Here is a 13,177-nt window from a genome sequence, read left to right as displayed (position 1 = left end):
ATTCATTATTCACTTTATCCTCTCAAGAACAAGCTCGAGTTTCATCAAGATCGAGAATCAAGTCTCAATAATTTACCATAATCTCCTCAAAATTAATAATCAAGGTATGTCAGGTTTTTATCCTTGGGTTTTCTTCCACCCTCGGAGTTCAAGAATCCTTTTTAAAACTATGAATTTATTGATTCATGAATTTACACATGTAAATTTGGGTTGTATCCATGTTTGTTTTGTTGTATGGGATTTAATTCAACATTTTGTTATGAGTTTCATGAACCTAAGATAACATATATGTTGATTGATGTAATTCCCATGTTATAATCCTTCAAATTGAAAGTTTAAGTTGTAGTCATGATGCTTATGTGTTTTTCATTATTATGTGTAACAATCATGCTCCCAAAGTGTTTGATAGAATGTCCATGTAAATTGAATGATGTAATCATGACATATTAGTATGTGTTGTCATTCATGTATAATTTTATGTCCTTCAAGTGTTAGGCAAATTGCCTCAGTGATTGAATTGTGAAAAATTGACTATTGCTGTTCTTTAAAGAAGTATTGTGTTTTACCTTTATGCTATGGAGTCCTAGGGTTATTTATTATCCAAATTCTAGCTGTTTACTTATTCCCAATAGAAATAGAATAGACCAAGTAAAAAAGTCAGGAATAGTAGTACTTACTTACTAACAAAAATCAGTGAACTCGGTCCAGTTCAGTCAGTCAACATGATCAGCATCAAATTAGTCAAGCTTAGTACATTCTAGTGATCAGTGTATATTCAGTTAGGAGTAGGATTCAGCAACGAGTGAACCCAGGGATGGGGGCATTCCTGCTAGCAGAGGGTTTGACCATTAGTAGCAATCTTTTCATTACAAAACTACGTACACAGCGAAGGGTAAGACATCCTCCTGCCAGACTAGGGTTGTCGCAATCATATTTATGATTCATGCGTTTCCCTACCAGATTAGGGTTGACCCAATATTTTTAGTATCCCTTGGCAAGTTACTAACACCCTTCCTACTGGGGTCACAGGTTGGAACCCAACTCAGTTTATAATTGGGGTATGTCGGTTAGATGAACACTCTCATAGTTACAGTTTCAGTTTTAGACTTAGTATAGAACTTATTTTAGTTCTGCTGAATCAGGACTATCTGAAATAGTTACCTAGTTATCAGTAATACCATTATCAGTAATCTCAAATATCAGTTACTCAGTTATGAAAACTCTGTTCAGTTTTAGTATGATCTCAGTTATAGTATACATGTATATGCACAATCTTGCATAATCAGTATATGCAGCAGTTTTAGTTACCCATGTACTCTCATTCAGTTATATACATATCATTAGTCAGTTATTGTTCATGCTTATGAACCTATGTATATCAGCCTACCTTACTTAGCATACTAGTAAATTCAAAGTACTGACGCATACTTTTTCTTTTGCGTGATGATGTCTCATATCATAGGTTCAAACGTATGGGCTCCTGACCATACCTAGTAGCTCAGGTTATCAGCAGCAGATATAGTGGTGAGTCCTCATATTTCAAGGCTTAATGTTGTAAAGAGTCCTAGGGATTCTTAAAGCTACGCCAAGTAGAGTCTTTTGCATGGATGTGTAGCGTGCCACTCTTACGGACAATTAGCTATGAGGCATTTTAGGAAAAGTTTCCCTTTTTTTCAGTATTCATGTTGTGTGATTGAGAGTGAGCTCAAGTTAAACTCTCTGCCTAATTCAAGTTTCTTTTCCATTTACAAAATATGCCTCCCAAAAATACTAATGGAAGAAGAACTGGAAACCAGCAGCACCTTTGCCCATTCAGGCAGATCCCCTGGATAAACATTTTTCTCACACAAATTTTAGACCAGCTTTTACTATTCTAGCCCATTTTGTTGCTGCTCAGAATGAACGTCTAGTTGCTATTCAGGCCAACCCAGTAGCCAATACATTTGTAGCTAGAATTTGAGACTTCACCCAAAAGAAGCCTCCATTATTTACAGGGTTTGTCTTAAGAGAATCCATAGGAGTTCCTTGACATGGTGCAAAAGGTCACAGATATTATAGGGGTAACTGCTAGTGAGAGTGCTAAGTTAGATATATATATATAATTTACAGGATATGGCTCATACTTGGTTTAAGTAGTGAAAGACAGATAGGGCCGCAGATACGGGGCCTATAGAATAGTGAAGAAGTATTTTCTCAAGTTTACTCAGTTAGCCAGATACACTCCTTATGTGGTAGATGATAGAAGATCTAAGATGAGTAAGTTTGTGTCTGGGGTATCTAACAGTGTGGTCAAGAAGTGTAAAACCACAATGCTAATTAAGTAGATGGACTTGGCTAGGTTAATGGTCCATGCTTAATAGATAGAGAAGCAGTTGAATGATATCCTAGATAAGGGGTTCATAAGGCCTAGTGTTTCTCTGCGGGGCACACCGATTCTATTCATGCGAAAGAAATATGGTTCTCATAGAATGTGTATAGACAATTGTCAGTTGAACAAAGTCACAGTCAAGAACAGTTATACTCTTCCCAGTGTCGATGACTTGTTTGACCAACTTCAAGGTGCCAGTTACTTTTCTATGATAGACCTCAGATCAGGCTATCATCATCTCAGACTCAGAGTATGTGATTCCAAAAATGTCTTTCAGAACTCGGTATGGTCACTTTGAATTCCTATTCATGTCATTTTGTATTACCAATGCCTGAGCAGGTTTAATGGACTTGATGAACCGTGTGTTTAAGCAGTATTTGGACATGTTCATCATAGTCTTTATTGATGACATTCTTCTCTACTCCTGCAGCAAAAATAATCATGCAAACTATCTCAAAATGATCTTATAGATTCTTAGAGGCCATCAGTTGTTCGCCAAATTCAGTAAATGTATATTTTGGCTAAGGTCAGTAGCTTTCCTTGGTCGTATAGTTTCTGGTAATGGAATTAGAGTGGATCCTCAAAAGACCAAAGTCGTAGGAAACTGGCCTAGACCCATCTCTCCATCAGATATTAAAAGTTTCTTGGGTTTAGCTGGCTATTATTGATGGTTTGTTAAAGGATTTTTATCTATTGTATCCCCCATATCTAGATTGACTCATAAAAAAAGTCAAATTCCAGTGGTCAGATTCTTGTGAGAATAGTTTTGAGGTGTTGAATACTCGGCTCACTACAACCCTAGTTCTGAATTTGCCTGATGGTTTAGAAGGATTTGTTGTGTATTATGATGCTTTTAGAGTTGGTTTGGGGTGTGTTTTGATGCAGAAGGGTAAGGTTGTGGCCTATGCCTCTAAACAGCTTAAGCCCCATAAAAAGAATTATCCCACCCATGATCTTGAGTAAGTAGCTGTAGTGTTTGCCTTAAAGATTTGGAGGCACTATTTATATGGGGTACATATTGATGTGCTCAGAGACCATAAAGGCTCAAGATAGCTCAGAGCCAAGAGAAATCATATGCAGATGTGAGGAGAAAGGATATCAAATTTGATGTTGGCGATTTTGTGTATTTGAAAATCTCTCATATGAAGAGAGTGAAGAGATTTGGAAAGAAGGGGAAACTCATTCCCCAATATGTCGGTCCTTATAGAATTCTTAGCCATTTCGGAAAAATAGCTTACGAGATTGAGTTTCCTTTAGACTTAGCTTCAGTACACCCATTGTTTCACGTCTCCTTGCTAAAGAAATGCATTGGTGACCCAGCAGTTGTAGTCCCTATAGAGGGTATAGATGTTCAAAACAGTTTCTCTTGTGAGAAAGTTCCAGTCAAAATTCTTGATCATTAGGTTCATAGACTAAGGAACAAAGAAGTTCCTTTGGTTAAAGTTATTTGGCGGAATCAGTCTGTTGAGGGAGATACTTGGGAATCAGAAGTAGATATACGAACCAAGTATCCTCACCTTTTCTTCGAAAACTCAGACTTAGCTCAAGGTAATAGTCTTTTTTAGATTTACTAAGTTCCATGTTCAGATTACCCTTATAAACTTGGTATTAGTTCAGCTGTATAGCATTCTCATATTATGCATATCTTCATAAAATAGATTAGTCATGTTTCATGTCATCAGAATTCAGTCATGCTTTAGTTATGCATTTTCAGTATGAAAACTTAGTTTATCAGTAGTTGTAGTCAAGTAATATGCTTTAGTTGTGCATGTTCAATATGTAAGCTCAGTCTAGCAGTATTCTCAGCTTAGTCAACCTCATTCGAGGATGAATGTTTCCATGGGGGAGATATTGTAATACCTCATAAAATTCCTAGTTTAATTCAGTCCTATATAGCATGAAAAGTGGTCCCAGACCTAGAAAAATTCAGCTAAGTATTGAAACTTAGTTTCTTTTTGGGATCAATATTTCAATAACTTTATTTTCGATCTTTACGTCCTTTGATTGTTGATTTTTTAGTTGATTCATGATTAGGGATGTTAATAGGTCGTATCGGGTGAGTTTTAGAATTTTCAAACTAGTGTAAGAGTGAGTTTGGATGTCCAAAAAAGTAAGGTCTCGCGATAAGCTCGCAATGCGAGATCCATTCCCCATTTTTGGGAGTTGCATTGTGAGGTCTATTCCCCATTTCGGGTTTTTAGATGCGAGGTCTATTCCCCATTTTGGGAGTTGCAATGCGAGGTCCATTTCCTATGTCTGGAAGTCGCGCCTCGAGGGTCATTTACATGGGAAAATAGTCCTAGGGGTAGTTTAGTCCTTTTCCCCTCACCCAAATAAGCTAAAACATAAAATTAAATACCAAATAGGGAAAATTGCATTCATTTTTCACTCAATCCTCTCAAGAACAAGCCCTAGTTTCATCAAGCTCGAGAATCAAGTCTCAAGAATTCACCACAATCTCCACAAAATTAATAATCAAGGTATGTTAGATATTCATCCTTGGAATCCTTCCACCCTTGGAGTTGAAGAATCCTTTTTAAAACTACGAGTTTATTGATTCATGAATTTACATATGTAAATTTGGGTTGTTTTCATGTTTGTGTTGTTGTATGGGTTTTAATTCAAGATTTTGTTATAAGTTACATGAACCTAAGATAGCATGTATGTTGATTTATGTAATTCCCATATTAAAATCCTTGAACTTGAAAGTTTAAGTTGTAGTAATGATGCTTATGTGTTGTTCATTATTATGTATAACAATCATGCTCCCCAAGTGTTTGATAGAATGTCCATGTGAATTGAATAATGTAATCATGATATGTTAGTATGTGTTGTGATTCATGTATAAGTTCATGGACTTCAAGTGTTTGGCAAATTACCTCAGTGTTTGGATTGTGAACAATTAACTATCACTGTTCTTTAAAGAAGTACTGTGCTTTACCTTTATGCTATGTAGTCCTGGGGTTATTTAATATCCAAATTGTAGCTGTTTACTTATTCAAAATAAAAATAGAATAGACCAAGTAAAAAAGTCAAGAATAGTAGTACTCTGTCAGTAACAAAAATTAATGAACTCAGTCTAGTTCAGTCAGTCAACACGATCGGTATCAGTTTAGTAAATCTTAGTAAAATCTAGTTATCAGTTTCTATCCAGTTGAGAATATGATTCAGCACCGAGCAAACCCAGGGATGGGGCCATTCCTGCCAGGAGAGTATTTGACCCTTAGTAGCAGTCCCTGCATTACCGAACTATGTAGAAAGCATAAGGTAAGACGTCTTTCTGCTATACTAGGGTTGATGCAACTGTATATATGATTCATGAGTATTCCTGCCAGATTAGGGTTGACCCAACATTGTTAGTATCCTTTAGCAAGGTGCTAACACCCTTCCAAATGGGGTCACAGGTTGGACCCCAACTCAGTTTATAATTAGGGTATGTCTGTTAGGTTAGCACTCCCTCAGTTATAGTTTCAGTTTCAGACTCAGTATAGAATCAGTTTAGTTCTACAGAATTAGGACTGTCAAAAATAGTCACCCAGTTGTTAGTAATACAGTTATCAATAAACTCCGATATCAGTTACCCAGTTATCAGAACTCAGTATTCAATTTCAGTATAATCTCAATTACAGTATGCGTATATATGCATAGTCTTTAATAATCAATATGTACAACAGTTTCAGATACCTATGTACTCTCATTCAGCTATATACATAACATTTAGTCAATTATTGTTCATGCATATGAACCCATGTATATCAGCCTACCTCACTTAGCAAACCATTACATTTAAAGTACTAATGCATACTCTTTCTTTATTCTATGATGTCTTATATCATAAGTTTAGAAGCACGAGCTCCTGAATGTACCAAGCAGCTTAGGTTATCAGCAACAGATATAGTGGTGAGTCCTCATATTTTAATGACAGAGTTATTTATATTAGTATTCTAGCAGTTCAGTAGTCGGAGTTAGTTGTGGACTTGTCCCATCAACTTCACATTCAAATAGTTTAGTTAGAGGCTTTTCAGACTAGACTATTTCAGATAGATATTCAGTTTTTCAGTATTACTATTATTATTCAGATTATGAACCTTAAGGCATTTCAGCCTAACTTTCGCATTATTTCAGTATTATTATTCAGTGCTCACAGTAGGTACCAGTCATGGGTTTGCTTGTGGTCATTCAGGATTGTAAGCACCATATGATGTCTAGGGTGCAGATTCGAGGTGTTATAGATATGCAGGGAGAGAAGTTACCAAAAACATGGATGAGCTCTTATAGAATAGAGTCAGGAGAATACTAGCTAGCTGACTAACAAATTAGAATAGGTGGCATACTCAGAAAGGTATAACTCCTTTACAAAATTATTTCTAAAAAAATAATGGATCAGGAGTACCTTTGTACACCACAAATAGCCACCCTTCCTCACTTATAAAGGGATATACTTACTTCATTTTCACACTTCATATCAATATAGTATTACTTGGTTGGTCTATAAGCTTTTTTACCTTCTTGAATTATCCAATAGTTTTCTATGTTAATTAGGTCTCGCAGGTAGAACAATCCCAACCCCCGAGGGCACTTAGAAATGACCTAGGATCACCCACATTCATTTGTATACTTATCCATTAATGTATCTAAGTTAATATTAGTTTCTCTTGATAGTTAGCTGATCTAACCGCTAATAAATCAAACCTTGAGCGAGATTTAATCTTAGCATTCTCCTGACATTAAACTATACCAAATCTTTGGTAATTAGATATCGAACTAGAATTAAAAATAGTAGTTGAATAGTCAAAATACTATATCATGGAAAGCCATTGCCTTGAAAGTGATTTCAGCCAAACTCTGGTAAAAATCATTGACACTGATCACCCTCAAGGTTCCACAATTTTTCCATGTACACTTGTTGAAAGTATTAAGTTGCAGAAAAATAAATGTTGAAAAATTCACAAAGGATAGAAAAATAACTCTTTGAGATAACTAGCGAGGTGAATGAGAGATAATGAAAGAACATTTTTTTCTACATATTTAGTTCACAAATAATATTTCTTAAATATGCATATCATTTAGCTTTTCATACGTCAAAAGAAAGGATATTTTATAGAACAAGGGATAGCTAAATATATGTAAATACAAAAAACAAAAAGAAGTAAAAGACACAATAGTTTATACCTATCTGGATCATCAGTTTGGTGCCTAGTCTAGTCTCTTTGGTTATGAGGATTTCCTTAAAGCTTTGAATGAATGGATACAACCACAGTATGCTAAATAGATTTAAGTCTCTATTCCATGGTAGTTACAAAATATACCTATAAAGATACTTAGTATCTTATGTATTTTAGAAAAACTAATAACCTATTAAGGAATATAGTGTATTGTATATGAGGTAGAAGAAACTAAGCATTTTCTCAATTGATATTTCTTTCTTCTCATCTTTTATCTCATTTTACAAGTCCTTGTAAATAATGTACCATTGAGGCATGATTTGAGATCTTCAAATATGGGATCCTAATTCATATCATCGAGTTAGATTATACTATCTTCATTTATTGTAATACCCCGTACTCTTTCCTAATTTGAAATCGTCTCACAAATGTTAGAAACTTTATTTGAAAGATGAATCCACTTTTATACATGTGGTATTTTTAATAATTTCACTTTTTGTCATGTGATAAATTCAATAACCTTTCCATAAATATAAAATTCACCTAAATCCGATAACCGGGTAAGAAGTTATGGCTATTTCAAGTTCCCATCGTAAAATAGCGCCATATTGGTCAGTGGCGCACCGCGTCACAAGCTAAAATAGCAATTTTACTTTTCCAGTGTCTCCGTACAATTTCCCCTGTGTTGTGACAAACTTCAATGTCACAAATAAAGGGGCAACATGATGGCTCCGTATCGCGCCATCCCTCAGTTTCCTAATAGTCAAAATCCAGTGACACGGCGCGATAGCGCCGCGTTGTGCCAGAGGTCCAGTTTGGAAAATTTTTACTGAAAATACAAGATGCATCCAAGGTTTAAAGGGTCAATTTTACACCCCTATTTAAGCCTTTTAACATGTGATTCAGCCTTTTTTCACCCAAAAATATACTCTTCTCTCAAAAACCTCTCAAGAACAACCTAGGGCTTTTCATAGAAGATTCAGAATCAAGAATTTCCTATATCAATCTTCTTGTATTTATGAACCAAGGTATGCGTTGTGTTTATTCATGGGTTCCTTCCATGCATGAAGATCAAGAACCTTGTTTTATCTATAAATCATGGTATTTATGTTGTGGGTTATTTGTAATCATGTTGTTGACGTTGATTGATTTCAAAGTTAGAATCTTTGTGTGTTTTTCATGATATTATTTTTTTCACATGTATACCAGTATATTCAAAGTACTGACGCATTTGAGCTATGGTGTTTTATACCATAGGTTCAGAGACACGAGCTCTAGAGCATCAGTAGATCCCAGATATCCGCCGATAGAGTTAGCAGTTAGTCCTCATCCTTCGAGGACATGATTATTTCTTATTTATATTATTAATTAGTTTATTAGTTGGAGTTAGTTGGGGATATGTCCCATCAACTCCTTATTCAGACAGTCATGTTTTAGAGGCTTTCTAGACTACAGTATGTTCAGATAGTTTATCTTAGTTGTTTTGGGTATTTCATACCCCTCCCAGATATTATATTTTTATTAGATATTATGTATCAGTTTTGAACCTTATGGCCTTTCAGTTCATGTTTCCGTATTATAAAGTATTTTATGTACCATACTGGTACAAATATTAGTCATGGGTTAGCTTTTGGTCCTTCTAGGTCATGTGTATGATGTAGAATTTTGGGTACTAGATTTGGGGTATTACAAACTTAGTATCAAAGCCTAAGGTTCAATAGTGTCCTAGGAAGTCTAAAATTTGCATCTAGTAGAGTCTTGTACATGGTTGTGTTGCGTGCTATAATTATGTACTAGAGGCTATAAGATGTTTTAGGAACAGTTTCCCTTTTTTCAGTATTCATGTCATGCCAGTGAGCATAATCTCAAGTCAATCTCTCAGTCTAATCCATTTCTCCCTTTCTTTTACAGAGCATTCCTCCTAAAAGAAAAAATGGGAATCAACCAGCCCCTCAGCTCGAAGAACCTTTGGGAGAATATGTTTCTTATGCAGAGTTCCGAGCTATATTCACTACTCTTGCTCAGTCCGTTGCTGCTCAGAATAAATGACCAACTATCATTCTGGCCAATCCAGTGGCCAATTCAATTGTAGCCAGGATTCAGGATTTAACCCGAATGAATCCTCCATTCTTTCTTGTTTCTAAGTCAGATGAGGACCCTCAGGAAATCCTAGATCAGGTGCAGAAGGTTACAGATATCATGGGGGTTATTTCTACTAATAGTGCTGAGTTATCTGCATATTAGTTGAAGAATTTTTCTCACACTTGGTTCAAGCAGTGGAAGTTAGAGAGAGCCATTGATGCAGGGTCAGTTGAGTGGGAGGAGTTTTCTTTTGATTTCCTTGATAAATTCTTTCCCCTAGAGCTTAGAGAAGTTAGTAGAATTCATCAACCTCAGGTAGGTCCACATGATGGTGAAAGAGTATTCTCCTAAGTTTACTCAATTAGCCAGATATTCCCCTTATCTGGTTGCAGATAGCAGGACCAGGATGAGTAAGTTCATTCCAGGGGTAAATGATAGCGTGGTTAATGAGTGCAGATCTTCCATGATAAATAGTGGCATAACTTTAGCCAGGCTTATGACTCATGCTCAGCAGATAGAGAAGAAAATGATTAAGATGAGGGAGAAACAAAATAAGAGAGAAAGGATATGTTGTTTTAACTTTGCTAAGCCTAAATTAGAAGGAGAAAACCGTTCTCAGTTTCGTCCTAAGTCATCAGTTCAAGCTCCTTCTTCATCTAGTTCTCTTGTGCCTAAGTTCAGAGATAAAATGCCAAGCTCTAAGTCTCAGGACAGTGTTAGCAGTGCCCACACCTATCCTCTTTGCTAAACTTCTAGCAAGAACTACCAGGGTACTTGCAGAGCTGGTAGTGATACCTTTTTTGGGTGTGGCAAGCCAGGCGATAGAGTTAGAGATTGTCTGCATTCAGGTCCATAGGTTCAACAAAACCATTCCTCAGCTTAGTTCGGTCGCCCGAATCAACAGGGTGACATCTCCAGTGCAACTAGTAGGCAATGCCCAAAAAGACTCTATGCTCTCCAGTCCCAACAAGATCAGGAAAATTCTCCTGATGTGGTTACTGGGATATTACAAATCTTTCATGTGCATGTTTAAGATTTGCTAGATCCAGGTGCTTTCTTGTCTTTTATTACTCCCTATATAACAGTTGATTTTAGAGTTAGTTATGAAATTCTAATAGAGCCCTTTTCAGTCTCTACCCCAGTGGGTAAAACCATCATAGCCCGATGGGTATATAGGAACTGCCCTGTTATGATATTTCAGAAAGTCACTTTAGCAGACTTAGTCGAATTAGACATACTGACTTTGATGTTATTCTTGACATGGATTGGATTCATTCCTGTTATACCACAGTCTATTATAGAAATAGAATAGTCCAGTTTTAATTTTCAAATAAACCCATCCTAGAGTGGAAAGGTAGTGTATTCGTTTTTAGAAGCCAGCTTGTTTCCTACCTTCGAGCACGGAAAATAATATCTAAGGAATGTGTCTATCATCTTGTTCATGTTAAGGATTCCAGTTCCAAAACTCCCAGTCTTGAATCCATCCTAGTAGTGAATGAATATTTAGATATCTTTCCCGAAGATCTTTTAAGAATTCTTCCCAAAAGGGAAATAGACTTCGGTATTGATCTTCTTTCAGATACTCAACCTATATCTATTCCACTATACAGAATAGCACCAGTAGAAATCAAAGAATTAAAATAAAAGTAGAAGGATCTCCTAGATAAGGGATTCATCAGGCCTAGTGTATCCCCATGGGGTGCACCATTCGTGTGCAAGAAAGATGGTTCTTTCAGAATATGTATTAATTACCGTTAGCTCAATAGAGTCATGGTCAAGAACAAGTATACTCTTCCTAGAATCGATGACTTGTTTGACCAATTTTAGGGTGCTATCTATTTCACTAAGATAGACCTCAGATTCGGTGATGGCATTAGGGTTGATCCTCAAAAGACCGAAGCAGTAAGAAATTGGCCTTGACCTGTCTCTCGATCAGATATCAAGAGTTTCTTGGGTTTGGATGGCTATTGCAGATAGTTTGTTAAAGGATTTTCTTCTATTGCATCCCCTATGTCCAGATTGACTTCGAAGAAAGTCAAATTTTAGTGGTCAGATTCTTGCAAGAAGAATTTTCAGGAGTTGAAGACTCGACTCACCTTAGCTCCAATCTTAGCTCTTCCAGATGGTCTAAATGGGTTCGTAGTGTATTATGATGCATCCAGAGTAGGTTTGGGTTGTGTCCTCATGCACCATGGTAAGGTCATAGCCTACGCCTTCAGACAGCTTAAACCCCATGAGAAGAATTATCCTACTTATGATCTTGAGTTAGAAGCCGTAGTCTTTGCCTTGAAGATTTAGAGGCATTATCTCTACAGAGTTCATGTAGATGTATTCATAGATCATAAGAGTCTTTAGTATGTCTTTTCTCAGAAATATCTCAATCTTCATTAGAGAAGGTGATTAGAGCTCTTGAAAGATTATGACATGTGTGTCCTCTATCTTTCAGGAAAGGCCAATGTAGTGGCAGACGCTCTCAGTAGACTGTCTATGGGTAGTGTTGCTCATGTTGAGGGAAGTAAGAAGAAGTTAGCCCAGGAAGTCCAACAACTTGCCGGACTAAGAGTTTTCTTAGTCGATATAGAAGAGGGTAACATATAGGTTTAGAGTAGTTCAGAATCATCTCTATACAGGAGACTATACAGGAGTTCATTATTCCTACATAAAAGTGGGAAGAAGCCTAGTGATCCTATACATGAGTTCATTATTCCTACTTAAAAGTGGGAAGAAGTGAACATGGACTTTGTGATGGGTTTACCTCGTATGCGTCATCAGCATAATTTAGTTTGGGTCATTATAGATAGAATGACCAAATCAACTCATTTTCTTCTAGTTCATACCTCTTATTTAGCTGAGGATTACGCCAAACTCTACATTAGAGAGTTTTTCAGATTGCTCGGTGTTTTGTTATCTATAATCTCAGACAGAGGTACCCAGTTCACCTCTTATTTCTGGAAAGCGTTCCAAAAGGGTCTTGATACCCAAGTTCATCTCAGTACAACCTTTCATCCTCAAACAAATGGTAAAGTAGAAAGGACCATTCAGACTTTAAAAGATATGTTGTGTGCGTGGGCAATGGATTTCAAGGGAAGTTGGGATGACCACTTGCCTTTGATTGAATTTGCGTACAACAACAACTATCATTCAAGTATTCATATGGATCCATTTGAAGCTCTCTACAGTAGGAGATGTAGATATCCAATTGGTTGGTTTGAAGTTAGTGAGTCCTTAGTCATAGGTCCTGACTTAGTATGCCTAAGAGAAGGTCCAGTTGATCAGAAAAAAACTCTGGGCTTCTCAGAGCCGACAGAAATCTTATATAGATTTTTGTAGAAAGGATCTCGAGTTTGAGATTGGTGACTTTGTCTATCTAAAGATCTCTCCCATGAAAAGAGTAAAGATATTTGGCAAGAAGGGAAATCTCAGTCCCCAATATGTCATTCCTTTCAAAATTCTCGATCGCTTTGGCAAGGTAGCTTATGAGCTTGAATTGCCATCTAGCCTCAGTTTATCCAGTCTTCCATGTCTATTTCCTCAAGAAGTGCATAGGTGACCCAACATTTGT

At 36.5% G+C, this 13,177-nt stretch overlaps 1 protein-coding gene across 1 annotated transcript in view; it reads right to left on the bottom strand.

Moving 5' to 3' along the window:
• The window catches only part of LOC107844563 (peroxidase 21-like), a 6,090-nt gene extending 5,145 nt beyond the window's left edge, over window positions 1-945 (bottom strand). Inside the window, exon 1 of the mRNA XM_047397781.1 lies at window positions 883-945. Within this exon, the coding sequence (XP_047253737.1) occupies window positions 883-945 (63 nt within the window). The remainder of the gene's footprint in view (window positions 1-882) is intronic.
• Between the last annotated feature and the right edge of the window lie 12,232 nt (window positions 946-13,177).

The sequence above is a fragment of the Capsicum annuum genome, chromosome 10 (assembly GCF_002878395.1).
Source record: "Capsicum annuum cultivar UCD-10X-F1 chromosome 10, UCD10Xv1.1, whole genome shotgun sequence".
Classification (NCBI taxonomy): Eukaryota; Viridiplantae; Streptophyta; class Magnoliopsida; order Solanales; family Solanaceae; genus Capsicum; species Capsicum annuum.
The sequence above is the reverse complement of the archived record's forward strand: the minus strand, read 5'-3'. Positions and strand labels throughout refer to the sequence as shown.